This window comes from Eptatretus burgeri, chromosome 3, assembly GCF_056783735.1.
Source record: "Eptatretus burgeri isolate ZD-2024b chromosome 3, Ebu_testis_v1, whole genome shotgun sequence".
Taxonomy (NCBI): domain Eukaryota; kingdom Metazoa; phylum Chordata; class Myxini; order Myxiniformes; family Myxinidae; genus Eptatretus; species Eptatretus burgeri.
This window is the reverse complement of record NC_140963.1, coordinates 27800631-27824106: the sequence shown is the minus strand read 5'-3', so window position 1 is coordinate 27824106 and position 23476 is coordinate 27800631. Positions and strand designations below refer to the sequence as shown.

Genomic DNA, 23476 nt, shown 5'->3' with positions numbered 1-23476 from the left:
TTCCACAAATATAATTTTTGGACTTCTTTTGGAATCGAGTATGGCTCCAACACGTTTGTTTTCAGGTACACTGTCATATCACCGGTGGTTGATTATGCTCTTCATCTGAGGAGCCAGGGAAGGGGTCACAGGGTGACGCATTAAATTACATGGAAGATGATTCTGAATCAACCCATTACTTTGCTCAAAAAAAAAAAAAATCATGCACCAACAAGGATATGTGCACAGGTGCATTGATGTGCAAAAGATACAAATATGCTGCTGAAAGCATTGCTATAAACACTATATTTTACTAATGATTCCTGTCATTTCATTCAGCACACGAAACAGAAGTAGGATCATGTCGGTCAGCGCATTGTTTAACTTAAAACTGAATGATTTTCATACTTGTTTTGTGTACTGTATTAAGGAAAACAAGCAAAACATTAATATATATATATATATATATATATATATATATATATATATATATATATATATATAATATTGTCATAACAGCTTCCCTTGAGTTATAAGTTCAAAACATTCAGTAGTTTACAGTAACTCATCAAGCTTGTTTGGCAGGCTCGTGTTAAAACCGATAACCAGTGAGCTCGTTTGTTGTGCTCACATTCAGTGTCTGAATGCTGCACACTCACTAAATATCTAAATTTGTGTTATCAGGGTGAGAGAGGTTTCCCTGGAGAACGTGGAGTTCCTGGTACACAAGGCCAGCAGGGTGCTCGGGGTCTACCTGGAACCGCGGGATCTGACGGACCCAAGGTCAGCCATATCATAACGCTTTTGCCATTTTCCTTCCATTTTTCGATATTCTTCAAACAATTAATCGTATGACATATTTGTGCTGTTAATTCCAAGCTTTAAAAACCAGTTCCCTCACATGTTGGGGAAGTCTCAATGTGTTGAGATTAGCTGCCCTAACATTGATGGGTATGATTTTTAACCAAGGGTAATCTTCAGTTAACTGTCCGCTCCTACACTGGAAAGAGTTTGTGAAGTTGATGAAAGAAGGAAGTACTCTTCCAATAAATATTCGTGTGAAAGCCTTAAAATGGCTTTGAGAGGCCTTCAAAGTTGACGTGATGGGATCTTCAACCACCTTCCCTCTCTCCCCCCAAGCACTCCCTCCAACCTTCAGGTCTCTGATCCTCTCCAACCCCACGTGATTCATCCAGTAAACAATCCATTGTTATCCTTTCCAAATTTAAACTTTATTCTCACCTTCATTCTTCCCCCCCCCCACCCACACCCTTTACTCTCATCTGTGAAATCATTTGTACATCTATTCTGTTCTGCTCTTCCCACAAGTTCTTCAAGATGATGGCCCATCGACGTCTCGTGTTGTTGCCATACTTACCCACAGGTTCTTCTATGCTTGCAAGTCCTGCCTTCAATGTTTGCTGTAGCTTTATCTATTCATGGCTGATCCTGCTCCACTGTAGGCCATAGTTCCTATTGTCGTACTCAAAGTTGTCAATGCATCGTGTCCCGTCATACCCCTCGGCAAGTATTATTGCAATGGTATTACAAACATACTGATCAGTCTGGTGTGTTTTGTTTGTTTGTTTGCGTAGGGAGCACTTGGACCAGCAGGACCAGCTGGAGCTCAGGGACCACCTGGCCTTCAGGGTATGCCAGGCGAACGTGGTTCTGCTGGTGCTCATGGCCCTAAGGGTGACAGGGTAAGGTGATTGCCGTAACTATATTATGTCACCACTCTTGAGAAGGTTATTATGATTTTACCAGGTGAGAATGAAAAAAATATTGTAAGTACTTGCATAGATCTGCCTATATACCAACTGGTAAAATGGTTTAAAATCTCATACCTTTTTATAATTTTCTGGCACAGGGTGATGCTGGTGAGAAAGGACCAGAGGGTGCTCCTGGAAAAGATGGCACAAGAGTAAGCAACCCTTCAATTGTTCTTTCATTATGAAGTTTGATGGTTTACCTTTTTATTCTTATTGTTATGGGACAACCTTGCTATTGTGTTTTTTGACAGGGTTTAACTGGAGCAATTGGCCCTCACGGACCATCTGGTGCTCCTGGCGACAAGGTAAATGTTTCGCCTGGCTAGTTTTGTGTGTCATTTGCATCTGCACTTACGTATCGATACGTGCATGTTTATTTACTTTTGTGAAGCACAGCTTTTCTCACCACACCTATCATTCGTCCTGCACGATTCGCTGCTTTGGTTGCGTGCATCTCGACATGCACCTCACATTGAACCCTCTATTTCGATGCCTCCTGGGGGTCTCACACATAAAACCATTAATTTCCCCCAAAGCTGCTTCAGGTAGTCAGACTAATGCTGCAGAAATCCTCTCATTGCAGACTAGTTGGACGCCATGCAATTTGCGTATTGTCAGGCAAAGCACAGCCTTGCTTGTTTAAAGGTTCAGTAAACGTCACGTGCTTACAATATAACCCGAAGCTTTTGACAGGAATTTGATACCTTGTAATTTCAACAAGCTCTTTTATTTTTGCTCTTTCTATTTCAGGGTGAAGGTGGACCACCTGGTCCAGCTGGACCTGCTGGTGCTCGTGGAAGTCCTGTGAGTGCGATACACCGACTAAATAACATGCACCCAAACATATCTGCAGTGCATACAACACTCAGCACATGGTGCACACCGCATTCAGTACACACCTGGTAGCTCAGCATTCCTGACGTTGTTTTTCTTCTTCTTCTAATTCTTCTTTTCGCTCTCTCTTCTCCAGGGTAACCGTGGTGAGCCTGGCCCTCCAGGTCCTGCTGGATTTGCTGGACCACCAGTAAGTGCAAAACCTGCACAGATTTAATAAAACTGTATCTATGTATTTTATGGATGAAATAATAATGTGCAGACCTGAAAAAAACATGCAGTAAATGCACTGAAATGCAACTAACACAAGTTTATTGTATATGTTTAAAGAGCAGTGAATACATCTATTACATGTGCACTAATAAGGTCATGTGCTGATTCGTGTGGGGAAATTGAGAAAACGAAGGGGAGTGGACAAGAGGGTGAATTAAACCGGGTGAAATAAAGGGGAATTCAAGGGAATTGGGAGGGAGGTGTCCAAACGTTCCATCAATTAGTGTACAGAATATGTAGAATGGCCGCGATAGCACAAAAAAATACCAAGCTCGACTTGAAGTTCTCTGCTGGAGAAAACAAAAGCATCACTATTAAAATGACTGAAAGTCTGTCTTTTGTCAGAACAGCGTGTGTGTGTGTGTTTGTGTGTGTGTGTGTGTGTTTGTGTGTGTGTGTGTGTGTGTTTGTGTGTGTGTGTGTGTGTGTGTGTGTGTGTGTGTGTGTATGTATGTATGTGTGTGTGTGTGTGTGTGTGTGTGTGTGTGTGTGTGTGTGTGTGTGTTTTACGAAGATGATTAAGTTTACATTAAGTTTTTATGAGGGCTATGTATACTTTTCCATCAGAGTGTATATATATATATATATATATATATATATATATATATATATATATATATATATATATACATATATATATATATATATATATATATATATATATATATGTGTGTGTTTGTTCCTTATACATTTCCAAACCGCCTGGCAAATTGCCCCAATGTGGATCGAGCTTGGACTGGGTCTGCACGCTCAAAGATCAATGCTCTGTCGGGAATAAAACCTATTCTATTAAAATATATATTTTCTGTCTGCAGTGGGGTAATAAATATACAAAGGATCCGCAGTCTCCACAGCACAACATTGAGTCTAATGAGGGGTCGCACAATCCTGTAATACTTAAAGAAAACAAATGAGGTGGCCATTTAGCCCATTATTGCCGTATTTCACTTTCGATGTATTTACTGCTGTAAGTTTGAAACATCCATTTCTGGGCTCAGATGTGTTTAGCTTGTCTGGAATCGAAAATCCAGATCAGATATTGTCATTGCGCACCATCCGTCTGTCCGTCCGTCTCCCTTTTTTGACTTCTCCGGCCAAACTGCTGAGCAGATCTGGCTGAAAATTTGCAGCAACGTTCCTCTCCCAACTGGAAACGGGAATTGCAAAGCTCGTTCCAGTCACGTGACTTTAAGTACGTCAAAATGGCTGACTTAATAAATTCCTTCAAAAATCTTCTTCTCCAGACCCACCAATCAGAACGCTTCCAGATTTGGGGTTCAACCTTAGACCAGGGTATGAATGCTAAATTGTGGAGGTCACGCGGATCACTTGATTGGAAGTGTGTCAAAATGGCAGTCCCGCAAATTCCATCCAAAATCTTCTTCCCCTGAGCACTCAGTCAGAATGCCACCAAATTTTGGTGACAACATTAGTCTAGGGTAGGAATGTTAAATTGTTGGTCATTCTGATCACGTGACCAGAAGTGTGTCAAAATAGCCGACATGGTCAATTTTTGGGAAAATCGCGTAAATTCCTTCAAATATCTTCTTCTCCAGACCCACCAGTCAGAATGCTACCAAATTTGGGTGACAGCAGTAGGACACAGTCTTGATGTTAAATTGCGGAGACCATGTTGATCACATGACCAGAAGTGTGTCAAAATGGCGGTCATGCAAATTATTTGAAAAATCTTCTTCTGCAGACTCACCAGTCAGGATGCTACCAAATTTGGGTTACGACATTAGGATAGCGTCCTCATGTTAAATTGCAGAGGCCATGCTATTCATGTGACTAAACGTGTGTCAAAATGGCTGACAGTCAATTTTTGGGGAAATCGTGTAAATTCCTTCAAAAAAAATCTTCTTCTACAGACTCACCATTCAGAATCCTTCCAAATTTGGGTTGCAACATTAGGACATGGTCCTAATCTTAAATTGCAGAGGCAATGCTGATCACGTGACTGGAAGTGTGTCAAAATCGCCGGCTTAGTCAATTTTTGGCAAAATCTCGAAAATTCCTTCAAAGATCTTCTTCTCCAGACCCACCAGTCAGAATGCTACCGAATTTGTTTTTCACCATAATGACAGGGTCTTGATGTTGAATTGTGGAGACCATGCTGATCAAATAACCGGAAGTGTGTGAAAATGGCGGTCATGCAAATTCCTTGAAAAATCTTCTTCTCCAGACCAACCAGTCCGAATGCTACCAAATTTGAGTTTCAACATTAGGATAGCGTCCTGATGTTAAATTGCGGAGGCCATGCTATTCATGTGACCAGAAGTGTGTCAAAATGGCAGTCACGCAAATTCCTTCCAAAATCCTCTTGTCTCGATCCTGACTGTGATAGATATATATATATATATATATATATATATATATATATATATATATATATATATATATATATATATATATATATATCCCTGGCATGACTGTATATTTTGTTAGTTGATGATTTCATAGGTGAAGACGAACTTTAACAGCAACCATGAGACCAACCTTCAATAAATTGGCTGTTCTCTCTTAACTCTCATTGTTTCTCCTTCCAGGGAATTGATGGACAAGCTGGTCCTAAGGGAGATCATGGTGAATCTGGTCAGAAGGGTGATGCTGGATCTCCTGGTCCTCAGGGACCTGCTGGTTCTCCTGGCCCAATGGTGAGATCCATGAGGCTCCATGTGCTTGTTTGGTTTTATCAAAAATTGATGCTCATGGAAAAGCAAGGTAATGAGGGGTAAAATGGCAATGAACTGACAGTTGGACACAATTGGAAAGGGAATGAATGAACAGGAAAAGAGGAGAGAGTAGAGGTGAGGAAGCACAGTAACTTACAAGTAAAAGAGTTGGGTTGAGTTAGGTGGGATTATTGGGGGGGGGAGGGGTAGAAAGAACTCTGGATATGGATTGGATGGTGACATGAGATAGTAGTGCACTGCCTGCTTGAAGACGTGGATGGAAGAGTGGGACTGGACACTCTCAAGAGACAAGAAGGCAGTTGCACAAATGAGAGAAATGACAAACAAAATTGTTTAGCTGTGCAAAAAGCCTGGATTGTCGGAGCATAACCAGGAAGGGCTACTGGAAGAACACATGCATCCTGGAGTTGCTGCAGAGGGTTGGAGGAATAATATAGCATAGTGAGCTCAACGAAGTGAGATGAGGTTAAAAAATAAACAAAGATGCTACCAACCTGTTTGTGATGTGAAATAGAAAGGCCTTGTGCATCAGCCTCATTTTGGGAGTTTTGTCCATGTTCAATTATTGTTGTTTCTGCTGTAGTGAAATTTCAAAGAAAATAAATCTCCATGCTAAAGATGTCTTAACTTGCATTGTGTTTTGAAGGGCCCTGCTGGTGTTCCTGGTCCTAAAGGAGCTCGTGGATCTCAAGGCCCCCCTGTAAGTGGCATAGTTATGTCGTTGAAGCCTGGACTTTCAAAAAATATATATACAGACTAATCTTCAGTATTTTTGGAACCTCATGATGGTTGTGTTATTTTCTGCAGGGTGCTACTGGATTCCCTGGTGCTGCTGGCCGTGTTGGACCCCCTGGCCCAAGCGTAAGCTTACAGTGCTGAACAAACTTGGTCCCCACAACAACACATGGACTTCACACTTATTTATCCACCAGCACTGCACTCAACATTGAAATACTGGTGTTTGCTGCTGTAATCACATGTTGCTTTCTTCAGGGCAATGCTGGACCACCTGGACCACCAGGACCTGCTGGCAAGGATGGCTTCAAGGGTATCCGGGGTGAGAATGGTTCTCCTGGCCGGAGTGGAGAACCTGGTTTGCAAGGACCACCTGGTCCATCTGGAGAGAAGGGAGAAGGCGGTGAAGATGGCCCCCCTGTAAGTAACAAATTTCAAACAAAACCTTCTCAAATATTTCACACAAATACCCTTCATTTCAGTTTGTTGGACTCACAGAATCATAGTTCATGTGCTCACGATAATGTGCTCACCTCTGATCTGTTCAGTTGTATATTTGATTTCTTTTTGAAACACTCCAAGGAAAATCTGGTCCAGACATTTTGTTGGAATGATCAAGTCAATGACATGATTTTGATTGTATGATCGAGACAATGACATGATTGTGTTCTTCTGATCAAGACAATGACATGATTTTGATGGTGTGATCAAGACAATGACATGATTTTGTGAGTATGAGTGAGACAATGACAAGATTTTGTTTGTCGGATCGAGGCAGCGACATGATTTTGTTTGTATAAACAGCCTATTTACAGCCATTTTCCCCTGCTGAGCAGGGGTTAGCTTTTTGCAGGCTCCATGCAATCATGCTTCCCTTCTTGAGGCAATGTTTTATGGTTGGATGCACTTCCTGACGCCAACCCTGGTCACCTCTTACGACACACAGGTATATGGTACACCTATTCTAACTGGGGCATACACTGGTCCTCATTTCGCCGACCTCGGAAGGATGACAGGCTGAGTCAACCCCTTAGTGTTAATTCAGTGGCCAACGGGACTCGAACTCAAGACCCCAGGATCCCAAGCCAGCTGCCCTTACCACTAAGCCAACACCAGGCTCGATTTTGTAGGTATGATCAAGACAATGACATGATTATGTTGGTCTGATTGAGACAATGACATGATTATGTTGGTCTGATTGAGACAATGACATTAGTTCATTGGTATGATCGAGACATTTATGTGATCTTTTTGGTATTATCAAGACAATGACATTATTATGTTCGTCTGATTGAGACAATGACATGATTTTGTTGGTATGATCATGACAATGACATTATTTTGTTCTTCTCATTGAGAAAATGATATGATCTTCTTTGTTTGATCGAGAGAATGACAAGATTTTGTTGGTATGATCATGACAATGACGTCATTTTGTTCGTCTCATTGAGAAAATGATATGATTTTGTTCGTTTGATTGAGACAATGACATGATTTTGTTAGTATGATCGAGACAATGACATGATTGTGTTCAAATGATCGAGCCAATGTCATGATTTTGTTCATCTGATCATGACAATACCATGATTTTGTAAGTCTGAATGAGACGATGATGTTATTTTGTGAGACTGGTCAACACAATAACATGATTCTGTTAGTCTGATCAAGACAATGACATGATTTTGTTGGTGTGATTGAGACAAGGACATAATTTTGTTGGTACGATAAAGACAATGACAAGATATTGTTTGGTGGATCGAGCGAATGACATTATGTTTTTTAGTCTGATCGAAAAAAATGACATGATTTTGTTGGTGGGATCGAGACAATGACATAATTTCGTTGGTATGATCGAGACAATGGCATGATTATGTTGGTATGATCAAGACAATGATGTGATTTTGTTGGTATGATTGAGACAAAGACATGATTTTGTTTGTCTGATTGAGACAATGCCATGATTTTGTTGGTATGATCGAGACAATAATATGATTTTGTTTGTCTGATCGAGACAATGCCATGATTTTGTTGGTATGATCGAGACAATCATATGATTTTGTTTATCTGATCGAGAAAATGACAGACCTGACTTTGTTCGTCTGATTGAGACGATGACATGATCTTTTACATCTGATTGAGAAAATGCAATGATATTGTAAGTATAATCAAGACAATGATATGATTTTACAGGTCAGATCGAGACATTGGCATGACTTTGTTTGTCTGATCAAGACAATGATATGATTTTGTTCATCTGATTGTGACAGACATAATTTTTTAATCTGATCAAGAAAATGCGAAGATTTTATTAATGAGATCAAGACATATATCATACAATTACATGTTTTTTTACAATTATTAGATCAAGACATATAATTAATTAATTAGATCAAGACATGTATCATACAATTACATGTTATATCATACAATTACATGTTATATCATACAATTACATGTTTTTGTTCATCACATCGAGACAATGACATGATTTTTTTGGTATCATTGAGAATCAATTAGATCAAGACAATGATATGATCTTGTTCATCTGATCGAGACAATGATATGATTTTGTTTGTGTGATCGAGACAATGACATGATTTTGTTGGTATGATCTAGACTATAACATGAATTTGTTGATATGGTCGAGACAATGACATGATTTTGTTGGTATCATTGAGAATCAATTAGATCAAGACAATGATATGATCTTGTTCATCTGATCGAGACAATGATATGATTTTGTTTGTCTGATCGAGACAATGATTTGATTTTGTTGGTATGATCTAGACTATAACATGAATTTGTCGATATGGTCGAGACAATGACATGATTTTCTTTGTCTGATTGAGACAATGGCATGATTTTGTTGGTATGATCTCGACTATAACATGAATTTGTTTGTCTCATCGAGAAAATGACAGGATTTTCTTACTCTGATTGATCCAATGACATGCTCTTGTTCATCTGATCAAGACATTGACATGATTTTGTTGGTATGATCTTGACTATAACATAATTTTGGTCATCTGATGGAGACAATGACCTGATTTTGTTGGTATGATTGAGACAATGACATGATTTTGTTCATCAAATCGAGACAATGACATGATTTTGTTGGTATGATTGAGACAATTACCTGATTTTGTTCATCAAATCGAGACAATGATATGATTTTGTTGGTATGATTGAGACAATGACCTGATTTTGTTGGTATGATTGATACAATGACATGATTTTGTTAATCAAATCGAGACAATGACATGATTTTGTTGGTATGATTGAGACAATGACCTGATTTTGTTGGTATGATCGAGACAATGACATGATTTTGTTCATCAAATCGAGACAATGACATGATCTTGTTGGTATAATCTAGACTATAACATAATTTTGGTCATCTGATGGAGACAATGACCTGATTTTGTTGGTATGATTGATACAATGACATGATTTTGTTGGTACGATTGAGACAATTACATGTTTTTGTTCATCAAATCGAGACAATGACATGATTTTGTTGGTATGATTGAGACAATGACCTGATTTTGTTGGTATGATCTTGACTATAACATAATTTTGGTCATCTGATGGAGACAATGACCTGATTTTGTTGGTATGATTGATACAATGACATGATTTTGTTCATCAAATCGAGACAATGACATGATCTTGTTGGTATGATCTAGACTATAACATAATTTTGGTCATTTGATGGAGACAATGACCTGATTTTGTTGGTATGATTGAGACAATTACCTGATTTTGTTGGTACGATTGAGACAATTACATGTTTTTGTTCATCAAATCAAGACAATGACATGATTTTGTTGGTATGATTGAGACAATGACATAATTTTGTTGATATGATTGAGACAATGACATGATTTTGTTCATCTGATCAAGACAATGACATGATCTTTTTCATCTGATTGAGAAAATGACATGAATTTGTTCATATGATTGCGATAATAACATGAATTTGTTTGTCTGATCGAGACAATGACATGATCTTGTTCATTTGATCGAGACAATGACATGAGTTCCATGGTCTGATTGACACAATGATGTTATTTTATTGGTATGATTGAGACAATGATACGATTTTGTTTGTATGATCGAAACAATGACGTGATTTTGTTGGTATGATCAAGACAATGACATGATTATGTTCATCTGATTGAGACAATGACCTGATTTTGTTGGTATGATTGAGACAATTACATGTTTTTGTTCATCAGATCGGGGCAATGACATGATTTTGTTGGTATCATTGAGAATCTTGGTTGGTAAAAAAATCTTGTTCATCTGATCGAGACAATGCCATGAGTTTGTTGGTATGATTGAGATGATGATACGATTTTGTTGGTCTGGTCGAGACAATGACATGATGCTGTTCGTACGAATGAAACGACTTGATTATGTTGTTCTGATCGAGACAATGACATGATTATATTGGTATGATCACGACAATGACATGATTTTGGCCGTCAGATCAAGAAAATAGCATGATCTTGTTCATCTGATTGAGACAATGACATGAGTTTGTTGGTATGATCGAAACAATGACATGATTTTATTGGTCTGTTCGAGACATTCACATGAATTTGTTGGTCTGATCGAGACAATGACATGATTTTTATTCATCTGATCAAGACAATGACGTGATTCTGTTCATATGATCGATACAATGACATGATTTTGTTTGTATCATCGAGACAATGACTTGATTTTGTTAATCATGTCATTGTCTCGATCATACTTTGTTTGTATGATGGAGACAATGACATGATTTTGTTGGTTGGATTGAGGCAATGATACGATTTTGTTTGTATCATCGAGACAATGACTTGTTTTTGTTTGTATGATTGAGACAATGACGTGATTTTGTTCGTCTGATCGAGGCAATTTGTAGAAGCTTCTTCTTTGAAGTAGTCCATATCATCTATATCATACTTGGCTGGCAGGAGACTCAAAGTTTGTATGTAGCAGACTTGCACTTGAGCCATCCAGACTGCGTTGGATTCCTGGTCTAACCGTAGACTGTCATCCTACTTGGTTGCAGGCTGGGTATTGAATGAATAAATGAACCGTTCTTCGGTTGATTTGCAAAGCCGGCCGTACTATCTTCTCGTATTCAATGCTCAACATTATAGATCCTGCAATGGCTTTCAAAAAGAAGAGGCCACGACATGCAGGTAGTCTGGCCACATTCTGAAGTCTTGCCCTATTCTGCATGGCCACTGCATTAGCGGCACATCTATGCAACGGTTATGTTGCAATGAGTCGACCAAATTTATCGTCAAATCAGAATATCCATGTAATGCAATTTCTTGCTTACCGGTAATTCAAGCTGTGTAACTTACTCATTTCCATATCGCACATCACATATTGCGAGACAATGCATCAGCGACACAGCCGCACCTCCAGACAAAGATGCTATCCTGAAACCTTGTGTTTCATACGAAATAAGAAGCAGATTTCCATAATATAACCCCATGGATGATTTTCTTTGTTTATTTTGGTTTTCCTTGAAAACGATGGGGTTATATGTCGGCCAAGCATGTAAAATATTTCAGTTTTATGGAACTTCCAATGGTTTCATATTGTCTTCTGGAAATGTTTTTGAAAAAAATTTAATGCATGCATAATCACCTTGAGCAGGGATGACACTGGTGCTTGAAGGAACAATCATAGGGAATGCAGCTCGAAATAAAAGTGGAAAACATGACTATCACATGACTATCACATGACAACATGGTGGCTAGTTACTCAGCCATGCCTCAAATCCACGTCACACACCAGCAAATATATAAGGATGTTATCACCAGGGTTTTGCTCCACCAGAAGATTGTCGCCCAAAATGTCAGCTTCTCCTTGCTTCCCATGGTGGTTACAATACTTGGATGACTGTTCTATTGATTCCATCCATTGTTCCATCTGTCCACTGATGCATAACAACACGAGCCTTGATGATCAAGGCTAATTTTCCATTCTACAAGGACTGTGGCCATTCACACAGACCATGTGGCGACTCTGGCCAACTTGGAGAGGATACAACTTTCTTGTTGCCATTCAAACCTCACTCGGCCAACAAGGATTGTGGCCTATCTTGATTGTCAGTGCGATTCTGTAATTGAGGCAAAATGTTCGAAAATTGATGTGCAGTGTTCTATAATCGAGTTTGAATGTCTTCATTTGAGTGCCTTAGGGTCTTAATGTGACCATTATTGTGTATGATGCTGAAAGTAACAATTGTTCTGACTCAAAATAAATAAATTGATGCACAATCCACCAGATTAGAAATACTTCAACCACCTGGAAAGGGCCTTTTCCAACATGACAGTTCATGCAGAAGTCACATCATCTATTTCATGATATCTGACATGCAAGGACTGGAAACTCCTTCCAAGACCTAATTTCTTGCAACAATCCTTGTGCATCACCTGGAGGTTCCATTTTCTTAAAAAATAGGAATGATAAGCAAGAATCGCAGCCTTGGTCCAACTGGAAATGGGTTCACTCCACCAGGCTGTGTCGTCGCTCTCCCAAACTATGATTGACCCAGTCAACAGACGCTACTGCTATTGGACTGGGCTGCGGTCGTTGTCAGTCCGTGCCACCCATCATTTGGGAATGCTAAAGTGGCTATAGGAAAGAGTTTAATAATTTAATAACTGCAAGAGAATCGGACAGCAATTGTCTTCCTGTTTTACTTCCTAAACTATTTACAGTTGGTACAATTTTTGACCATTTCCACACAACCGATGACAATCACGGTAAACAAGAGACAAAGCAATTGTGAAAAATATGGATAGGCCTGTTCACTTAACGTTGAGTTGATATTTCAATGCCGGTAGAGCTTGTTCATTTTCCATTCCGCGAGGACTGTGGCCGACTTGGATATGAAATGACATGCCTCGAGTCCGATGTTGGTTTTTCATCGAATGCCAGCCACAGATGCAACTTTAAAATACAACAATGCAAATTATTTACAACTTGTTTTGGCAATCAATTGAATAAATTTTGTTTGTTCCTTATTCAACAGGGACCCGAAGGTCCACCGGGACCACAGGGTCTTGCTGGTCAACGTGGTACTGTTGGTCTTCCTGGCCAGCGTGGTGAGAGGGGCTTCCCTGGTCTTCCCGGCCCATCGGTAAAATCCTGTTGCACACCACCTATGGATGGTGATGATGATGATGATTGCACACCACCTGTTGCAACACCACCATGCAATGCACAACAACGTTTTGATTTGCCAAGTGTGTGTGCGTGCGTGCGTGCGTACGCGCGCGCACACACATGTATGATTGCTTTTTATCACTTCTTTCATCACAACGTAATTGAACCATCACTTCCACAATCTATTATTACCGTTTTATTTGGCCCATGGACTTGTTTGTTACAGTGATGGAAGTCCATCTTACTTTGCTGCTGTGGTTTGCATGTTCCAAAAATTTTGAGCACTATTGTCACATCATGCCAATATACCCGCAGGATCACCTGTGCTGGGAAGGCCAAATAGTAGGAACCGGACTTCAAAGGTTTCCTCAACAACCCTACATTGGCAATTAAATGTGGTGATCAATTATGCCAAATCCCCTCAACATGACATGTTGCAGTCTGAAAAATGGTCTTCGGTCCCCAGCAACTCCTGGATTACTGACCGTACAAGTTCGGTCAGCACAAGGAGAGTGCAGAGGGTGATAATAATCTCTGAATTTCAGAAAGCTTCCATTGGACTTGCTGGACTCATGTATATATATATATAATCGACGCAACCTTTTAGGTGAATAAAACGTAGCACCCCTGGAAGAAAAATGTCTCGCAAGATGTAAAGGAGAATATTTATTGCAATAAAATAACGGTTGCATGCTCTACACAAGGGGCAAAGAAGAAGTGGAGTGCTTGTGGAGTTGGATGCCTGATAAAGTGTGAGCTGGCTGAAAATTGAAAGTCGTAACAGCACAACTGACAACGCGATTGATTCATGAATCGACGAAGAATTTTCATCTGAAGAATCCATCCAGGTTTCCACCGCAACCACGAGTCATGTTGACGATAAGAAGTTCAATAAATCTCTGACCAGGTGATGGATACGAATGTAGGAGATTCTCCAATCGACTCATTTCGGAAATTCAAGTCATTTGGCACAAAATGCTCTTCATTCGTGAAGTATTAAAATTTACATCGTTTCTGTTTAACACCAGGAATCTCTTCACTCATTATTGCCCTTGGATTTTACGTAACCTTTGCTTCGAACATATTGGGCGCTGTGCTCTGAATATAATCACCAGGCAGTTCTGCATATTAAGTAATCGGTTTTCATTCTGTTTAGGGAGAGCCAGGAAAGCAGGGACCACATGGACCTTCTGGAGAACGTGGCCTGCCCGGTTCAGTTGGAGCTCCTGGCATGGTTGGCCCACCAGGCGAGCAAGGCCGTGATGTGAGTGCACTCCAGTTACTTCTCAAAAAAAAAAAACCACCTATTTTACATCATGATGAAGAGTTCAAAGAACAAAAACCAATAAACTTCCTGGATGGTGAAGTACTGATTAAACTCAACATCGCTACCTGCTTTTTGCTTTCAGACAGTAACTTTTGCCAGTTGTTATAATACATTGTTTTTTGTTCCTCACCACCAGGGAAATGCTGGACAGGATGGAGGTCCTGGTCGTGATGGTGCTGCTGGACCAAAAGTGAGTGACCAATGTAAAAGTTTGTCTTGAGAACATAACATTGAATGTTTTGCTCATGTACATAATGCACAAAGCAAGACTCATAGATAAACTAACAGTAAGTATGTGATTTGGGGAGAGAAGAGTAAGGGGAGGGGAAGGTATGAAGAATATATGGGAAGGGTGGGGGGAGGGGGAGGAGTGGTGTAACAGGTGAATTAAATTTTGCCACTTTGTGTGCAGAATATGTGGATGATCACTTGTCACACGAAGGGATGATTGTCACAATATGATCAAATTTACCACTTTGACTTTCTGAAATGATAATTTAAGTTTTTATTAAATAGGTACTAGATATAGAGGGACTTTGTCACTGACTCGTCACATATCTATCCAGGGCGAACGTGGAGAAACTGGACCAGCTGGACAACCTGGTGCTCCTGGAACTCCTGGTGCCCCTGGTCACATTGGGCCTTCTGGCAAAAATGGTGCACGGGGAGAGACTGTGAGTATTAAGCTGATCAAACGTTATGCAAGAATCATGGCCTCGAAAGTCCCAAACCATTTTTTAAGGGTCATGGTGTACCTTTCCCAGGAATCCAGTTTTGTGTTCCTTGGAACAATCCACCCTTGGAAGGCAATCCCAATTACCACCCAGTATAATCCTTGCCAATTAATCTGCTTCGGCAGCACTGATGCTCTGCAACAGCGTATGTTTGTGTGTGTACATCATGGAGCTTCTAGTACACCGAAAACTAAGCTTATGGGTGCTGGGAGAGAAGCCTCTGATGAAGACAAGGCCCCATATGTTTCAACGACAGTGAAATTGAACCTGTCAGTGAATTTCCGTATGTTCGATCTGTGATTGCCCCATCAGGAAGAATGGACTCGGATATCGAAAAGAAAAAAAAAAGTATTGCACAGGTCTCCAGTGATTTTGTGGCTCGGCACCAAGGCAATTATCAAAGTCTTTCACCAAATCTTGAGTAAGAAGACAAAATGCAAGAGGATTCAGGTCTATACCTACTGTCAGTGCTTCTGTTTGTATCTTGAGTATCTTCTGTATATACCTGTATATACCTTCTGTATCTGTATCTTCTGTATATACCTACTGTCTGGATTCTACTCAGAAAACTCTTGAAGAGACTGCACTACTTTCAGCACAAATGCTTACACGCAATACTAGTTATTTCCATCAGAGGGAAATGATAGGCATTGTTAGGACGTAAACATCACCACAGGGTGTGAAGCCTGCACACTGGGGAGGTTCATAGACAAGGCTGTAGAAAGTAACAAATGTCTGGAGTGGCTAAGCCATCATGCTGGAATGTCCAACCATCACATCATGAAGATGACCTGGTTTTGCTAGTTGCTTCAACCTCGCCAAGAAGGTGTGCTGAGAAAAAGAGGGAAAGATGTGATCCTTAAAGATCCAAATTTATTTGAGGATAGTTGGTATTAAAATGGAACTACCTCTTGGGCAGGATGGCATGTGGATTATGATACCTCTGTACCAAAATAATGAGACAAGCAAGAGCAACAACAATGACAAATTGAGCATCCACCATGCCGAGTACTATGCCAGCAGCGCTTGAGGTCCTTCAAAAGAAAAGGTGACATGAAAAGACATAAGTGAATTTCAGCAATTGAGAAACTGAGCAGCAAACAACAAGGAACTGTCCAATGTCCAGCATGTGAGAAATGTTTGCTCGCTGTGGAAGATTTGCAGTGGATATGTGTAGACCAACACCAGACAATAGACCAGACCAAGAGTGATTGCCAATGCCAACATTACTGAGGGTGCCTTGTAAACATAGCAACATAACAGGAATAGACCGGGTATATATATATATATATATATATATATATATATATATATATATATATATATATATATATATATATATATATATATATATATATATATATATATATTGAGATTATTTTTATTAAATTAATTGCTTTGATCATCAATCATGGATCTTTGTTGTTTTTGTTTTTTTTTCCAGGGTCCTCAAGGTCCCTCTGGTGCACCTGGTCCTGCTGGCACACGAGGAATTCCTGTTAGTGACTGCAATTTTATACTTATTAATCACACTTCCTTTTCTTGCTATCAATTTTGTGGTGCTTAAAATATATTTCTTCACATAATATTGTTCCATACATATATTGTGGAATATTTTCTGAATAAAACCTCACCATGAACTGGAATCAATGTTTTTTGTTTTGTTTCGTTTTGTTTTTAATCTCCAGGGTCCACAAGGTCCACGTGGTGAGAAGGGTGAACATGGAGAGCAGGGAGCCCGTGGAATGAAGGGACATCGTGGATTCACCGGCCTTCAGGGCTTGCCTGGACCTCCTGTGAGTCTCACTTTCCTCGCACTACCTTTATTGCCGTCATCAGCATTTGATTGCACAATCATAAAAATGGCAAAAATATCTGGACTTATTCAATCTCCAGCTGGAACCTTTGAATGAAAGGGCTGGGAACTGATATTCAACAAACCAAACTGTAAATATACAGTTATATACAGTTAGTCAGCTTTAAGTTCAAATATGACAACATACAAACACTTCATTTGGTGGTGTTAGCTGGTGATAGTGACAGATTTTAGCTTGAAAGGGAAGGCAAATCAAGATTTTCATGTTGAGCAAAAGTAAAATGCAAAAGAGCAAGTTGTAAGGAAGTCAGCGAGGCCACAGAAATGAGCTGATAAAGCACTGCCTTGGAGGAAGGGCAAGACCGCAAAAACCCTCCATTGCAAACTCCATTATTCCCATTAGTTTCCATTACACCTGCATCGCATTTCAGCTGATCACCTGGGCTGGCGGAATGTAACTACATGATCAAGTAGTGTTCTTCTGGATAATACACATGGTAAAGTTCCTTTTCAACAATTCCCATCAAATATGTTCTGAACTCTTTATCTTTCTAACATGAGCCTTATTGTTTCCTAGGGTATCCATGGTGACCAAGGACTTGCCGGTTCTGTTGGACCTTCTGGCATGAGGGTACGTTTTGGCATATCACTTGCACAAAATATCCTTTGGAAGGCAGTTGACACTATTTTTCAGTTTAAAACCAGAGGGTGTCGTTTTTTCTTTATTAGCAGATACATTTAAAATATGCATTGGATGCAAAGCTTTACAGCATGTCCTGAGTTTAATTGTATGATCAATTGCACATGCAATAACAATCCCAGTAGAATTTTGAAGTTTTCTTGCATCATTCTCACTAAATGTTGATAAAGAATGGTGTACATCATGCTACATCTGTAGACATATGCATCCATGCCAGTTTGAAAACAACTGATTGATTGATGTTTTAAAATCTTCAGTTCAAGGAATTTTGGGTGGCACTGCCCTTTCATAGATAGCATTTACTTCCCATTCAAAGTTGCCTTGAGGGCATTAAGAGGCAACTACAATGTGTGGGCTGACACCGTGGGAAGATGAGACCAGGAGGGGCAGGAAAATCACCCGATCCTGATTATTAATCTATCATCTGGGTTTTTACCAACTATCTTGTGTTGACATAATAAATTGCCTGAAATGAGCAAAGCTTCTCGAGCTCATACAATCCTGCAAATCACCAATATCGTTTTCTTCAGTTGGATTTAAACCCTCAACCCCTGGTCTGCCAGTCCAATTGCCTCAGCAGTAAACCACCACCATCCCCATCAAAATTGGGTTGCAATCTGTTGGGGTTGATATCTGCTCAAACAAGTCCTCAAAATTTGTTGATATTGAAATGGAAATCTGAAAAAAAAAATGCCGATTATGGAGGGGCGGTGGAAGGATTGGGATGAGATTGATGCAGAATAGCATCGTATTGCTTACTGGCTTTCCTTGTAATTGACGTGTTGAATATCTAAGTTTCCAATGTGTTTACGAAGTTTCCATCTTGTAGTAATTTGAATTGTCTGTGTTACGAACAAGCAGGGCTGCCTCTGACAGACGCATGTAATGTTTACTACCAATATTGAGTTCACAGAAACTGCATATTAGATGTAGCTTTCATAGTAACATACTTGCAGCACATTCCATGCATGCACAAACTTCATCCATGGCATTCTCATGATCAATAATTACCGTATAATTCAATGGAATACCATAGTAAATAATCGAGTCTTAAACCAAAGATGGACTCAAAATGCAAAGTGTTGTGACTTCATATACAATATTCTCTCATCACGACCCAAGCATAACTCCAACATCATCATTTCTCCTTGGAACTTAAAAAAAAAAAGATTATTTCAGCAAAATGTTATGGGGTAGAGTTTCAAACAACATTGTGTTTATCACAACTATCTCAGTTTCTTAAAATTATAACTAAAACCTATCTCTCTTTCTCCTTTCTCTCTGATTGATTTGATGACTTTCATACATAACAAAGTTGTGGACCCAAATTCAGAGAGCTTGTTGGATTAAAGCAACAAAACTTTGATAATCCATATATATATATATATATATATATATATATATATATATATATATATATATATATATATATATATATATATATATATACATACATATACATATATAATCAATGAGCCACACGTTACATATTTCAGCCGAACATTAAAATTTCAGTGCTAAAAAGGGACTTTATACACTTTGAGCAATTTGTCCTGTGTTCAGCAAAAAAGTGTTTTGCCTGATGAATTGTCCATGCCAATCATTGTTTGGAGTTTTGTCCACATCAAATTGAATTAATCCTCTTACCCACCTATCTTTATTCAGGGAAAGAGTCACGTCCTGGATGCGATTGCATTAACTCTTAGTCTTTCATTTATCCTCGGCAATGCCATACAAATTTCAAAAATGAGATCCCAAGTTGAATTCACCACACTGTCAATTAGTGAGCCAATATAACCATGTTTTATCCGGTTTGGAACTTCAGTGTTTATTGAATTCCAGATCTCCAGCATTCCTTTTCTTCCTCTAAATTTTTATTGGCATCTATAATAACCTATCACCAACAATTTAAGCCACACATATTGAGGAATGAGTCGAAAAATTTGTATCAATACTTTTACCAAACTAATCTCTGGTGCCAAAACATGCAACATTGGTTACAATCCTTCACAAACAAATTGCATTTGTCAAACATTTGGGCAGTCTGCATGCGGTGAATTCATCAATTAACATTTCTAGTTGATATCGCTTTTAAAACACAAAATTAATTTTTCGGCCTTTTCAGTGATATCTCTCTTCAAATGGGATGGATTTTGGAAGCTTTGCACCTCCTGGTTTATGGGCATGTCCAGCGGTATTTATGAGCACGTCAGGCTGTTTCATAATTTTCTCACTTCCTTTATATACGCCATTTACATAATTAAATGAAGTTTTAGCTTCCTTTTTTTTTGAGCACACTCCTATGTTTCACCCTCCCTCGAAATTTAATGAAGCATTGTACTATGTGGTCTGCGCTGAACTCTTTTGCGGTCTACATTACTAATTTTTAATTGCTTTTGTAGCACAACATACATCCGTACGATGTACTCTTTTTGTGGTTTTGTGGTTTCTGCACTACAAGACCAAAATTAATTCTGCATGTGGTGTTGGTTTCAACACAACCTTTCCTGGTTTTTGCATGCCGCAGGTATGACACTAACACAATAGTCTGCTGAACATTTTAGACAAACATTTAGTAAACAAGGGGATTTGGTGGCCGAACATTCCTTTTCGATGATAAAGATGTGTGTATACACACAACATGTGTAGTACCCTTACCATCATTGTCCAATGTACGTACATTGGTAAACGTTGTTTCTTTGATGAACTTTTTGGTGATTTAACCTTTATCAGTTACATTACATGAGGGATGGTGATATATAATTGAAATGTTCAAGTCATAAACTCATCAATATTATACTTTGCCACCTTGTAGGGTTTGCCTGGCCCATCAGGCCCTTCAGGCAAGGATGGTGGCAATGGACTTCCTGGCCCTATTGGCCCACCTGGACCCCGTGGTCGCACCGGTGAAACTGGCCCAGCTGTAAGTGCCTATCTTGGTCTGTCATATGGTCAAAGCCACTGTTATTCATTGCTCGTGAAGTCCTCATTGCACCAATTAAAATTTTACTTGTTTTTATCAAACTTTCGCATAAACTAAAGATTATACAATTTTTCACCTTGTCATTCTGGTGCTTATTGATTCAGCACTTTCACCTGCAACTCATCAATGTAATGTCTTCATTTAGGGTCCTACTGGTCCTTCTGGTCCTCCAGGTCCCCCTGGACCTCCTGGCCATGGAATGGAAATGCCATCATTCCACCATCAAGGAGAGAAAGCCCCAGATCCGATGCGTTACTACCGATCTGACCAAGCTCTGACCGGGCAGCAGCATGACGCTGAGGTTGATGCTACACTCAAGTCGCTCACCAACCAGATTGAGAGCATCAAGAGCCCCGAGGGAACTCGGAAGAACCCTGCCCGTACCTGCCGGGACCTCATGTTGTGCCACAGTGAATGGAAGAGTGGTATGGAAGCAACATCATGCATGCTTGCGTACACGCACGCACGCACACGTACACACACACACACACACACACACACACACACACACACACACACACACACACACACACCACCTCAAGTCAGACAATCTCAAATGTTATTCACACTTCCTCAAACCTTTGTCACTGCTTACTTATGTGCACGAAAAGTGAAGCGTCCTGCAGTTCCCCCACTTGCTTGCTTGTTCAGGGGGGTTAAATCACCAATCATTAAAAACATATTGTTGCTCAAGCATGGCATCAGTTGGATGCAGCCAATAAAAATGCACAATTCTCCTGGATGATGACATGAAAGAAGCACTGATTGACAAAGGCAAATTCATGAAAAGGCCATTTGGCCCACTATGACTGTGGAATATCCATATTCTATTCACTTTGCACACATATTTACTTTCTCCACTTCACAAGCAAACTTCACAAACTTAACTCCTGCTTACAACTGCCATTCACATTCCATATCAAAGGTAAAGTGCAGGTGCAAACAGAAATGGATATCGCCATCTTTTCTCCCCATGCCTTTACAAACGTTTCGATTCGATATTTAATTTCAATATATTGTAATTGTTGCCAGGATCGATTATGAGCATAGCAACAGGTATAAAAAACATATTCTCTGCAAAAGAAGTGCGATCCTTTCCATGTACATGATTTCAAATCGAACTGCTATCTTGTTACGCTTTCTGAAAGAGAGCAAACTGCTGGATGCAGAGTATCATGCGAGCATTGCATGTTAACACTGTTCAATCAAATTGAACTGCACTTGGAATGTAATCAAGAACAGGACAATTTTAAGGCCGACAATTGATGGGTATTTATAAGGAATTCCCTATCACTGTTATATTTACCCTCTTGATCCTATTTTTATGACCGTTGATAATTATTTGAGTGCGACCACATCTAGCCGGGGGTTGTAAACCGCTCTTTACGCTGCAGGTGACTACTGGATTGATCCCAATCAGGGCTGCACTTTGGATGCCATCAAGGTCTTCTGTAACTTGGAGACCGGCGAGACATGCGTATATGCAAACCAGCCGACGGTGGCTCGTAAGAACTGGTGGACCAGCAAGAGTCACAAGGACAGCAAGCACGTGTGGTTCGGCGAGAGCATGACCGGTGGATTCCAAGTGAGCTTACTTCTGAGTGGTCATGATTTTCAATGAAACTTTAATTTTCACAAACTATAAGTTGATGCTTATAGTCTTGTTCTCCCAGTCACATCAACCGAAGCTAACTTTTTTTATTGATGGCATTGCACATCAACGACTCTTCGCTTTACTACACCTTCCCTCCTTCACCCCACACCCTTTTCTTGGTTTTCACTCCCCCTTCACTTTGTGCGATGCATCCGTGCATTTTATTCCCCCTTTCTCCTCCTCCTCCTCCTCTTATCAATCTGTTGATATGCTCGTCTCTGTCGTTTAGCTGGTTGATGCATTTTAACTTCTATGAGAAAATAAAACAAAAACCCATTTTACTTGAAATACAAATATGAAATAAACGTATTACCGGTGCAATTTACGATGAATTATATTGAAGCAAATGCCTTTCTCATTGGGCCTTCCTCTCCTAATTGCAGTTCAGCTATGGTGAGGACAGCCTTCCACCAAATACAGGCGCCATCCAGATGAACTTCCTACGTCTGCTTTCCACCGAAGCTTCTCAGAACATCACGTATCATTGCAAGAATAGCGTAGCCTACATGGATGAAGCATCTGGAAACCTGAAGAAAGCTCTGCTGCTCCAAGGCTCCAACGACATCGAGATCCGCGCAGAGGGCAACAGTCGCTTCACCTACAGTGTGGTTGAGGACGGATGCACGGTTAGTGGGGGCTGCAATCAGTACAATTGTGCATTGTTTATTGTTACGTGCAAAAGGGCTCTCCGCATCTCCGTGTTGTACTGCACTTTTGTTGGAACCTCAAAATAATTATAGAAACGCTTTAACCAGGTTGTTAATTCTTTTAACACCAAGCTGACGTGATTGGAA

At 39.8% G+C, this 23476-nt stretch overlaps 1 protein-coding gene across 1 annotated transcript in view; it reads left to right on the top strand.

Annotated features, from left to right (window-relative positions):
- LOC147029600 (uncharacterized) overlaps positions 1-23476 on the top strand; it is a 92696-nt gene that overhangs the window by 67329 nt on the left and 1891 nt on the right. Inside the window, exons 33-53 of the mRNA XM_085872757.1 lie at positions 664-762; positions 1575-1682; positions 1850-1903; positions 2003-2056; positions 2502-2555; positions 2722-2775; positions 5408-5515; positions 6201-6254; positions 6362-6415; positions 6548-6709; positions 13335-13442; positions 14625-14732; positions 14932-14985; positions 15362-15469; positions 16974-17027; positions 17218-17325; positions 17923-17976; positions 20861-20968; positions 21174-21453; positions 22423-22613; positions 23066-23308. Coding sequence (XP_085728883.1) covers positions 664-762; positions 1575-1682; positions 1850-1903; positions 2003-2056; positions 2502-2555; positions 2722-2775; positions 5408-5515; positions 6201-6254; positions 6362-6415; positions 6548-6709; positions 13335-13442; positions 14625-14732; positions 14932-14985; positions 15362-15469; positions 16974-17027; positions 17218-17325; positions 17923-17976; positions 20861-20968; positions 21174-21453; positions 22423-22613; positions 23066-23308 — 2217 coding nt within the window. The remainder of the gene's footprint in view (positions 1-663; positions 763-1574; positions 1683-1849; positions 1904-2002; positions 2057-2501; positions 2556-2721; positions 2776-5407; positions 5516-6200; positions 6255-6361; positions 6416-6547; positions 6710-13334; positions 13443-14624; positions 14733-14931; positions 14986-15361; positions 15470-16973; positions 17028-17217; positions 17326-17922; positions 17977-20860; positions 20969-21173; positions 21454-22422; positions 22614-23065; positions 23309-23476) is intronic.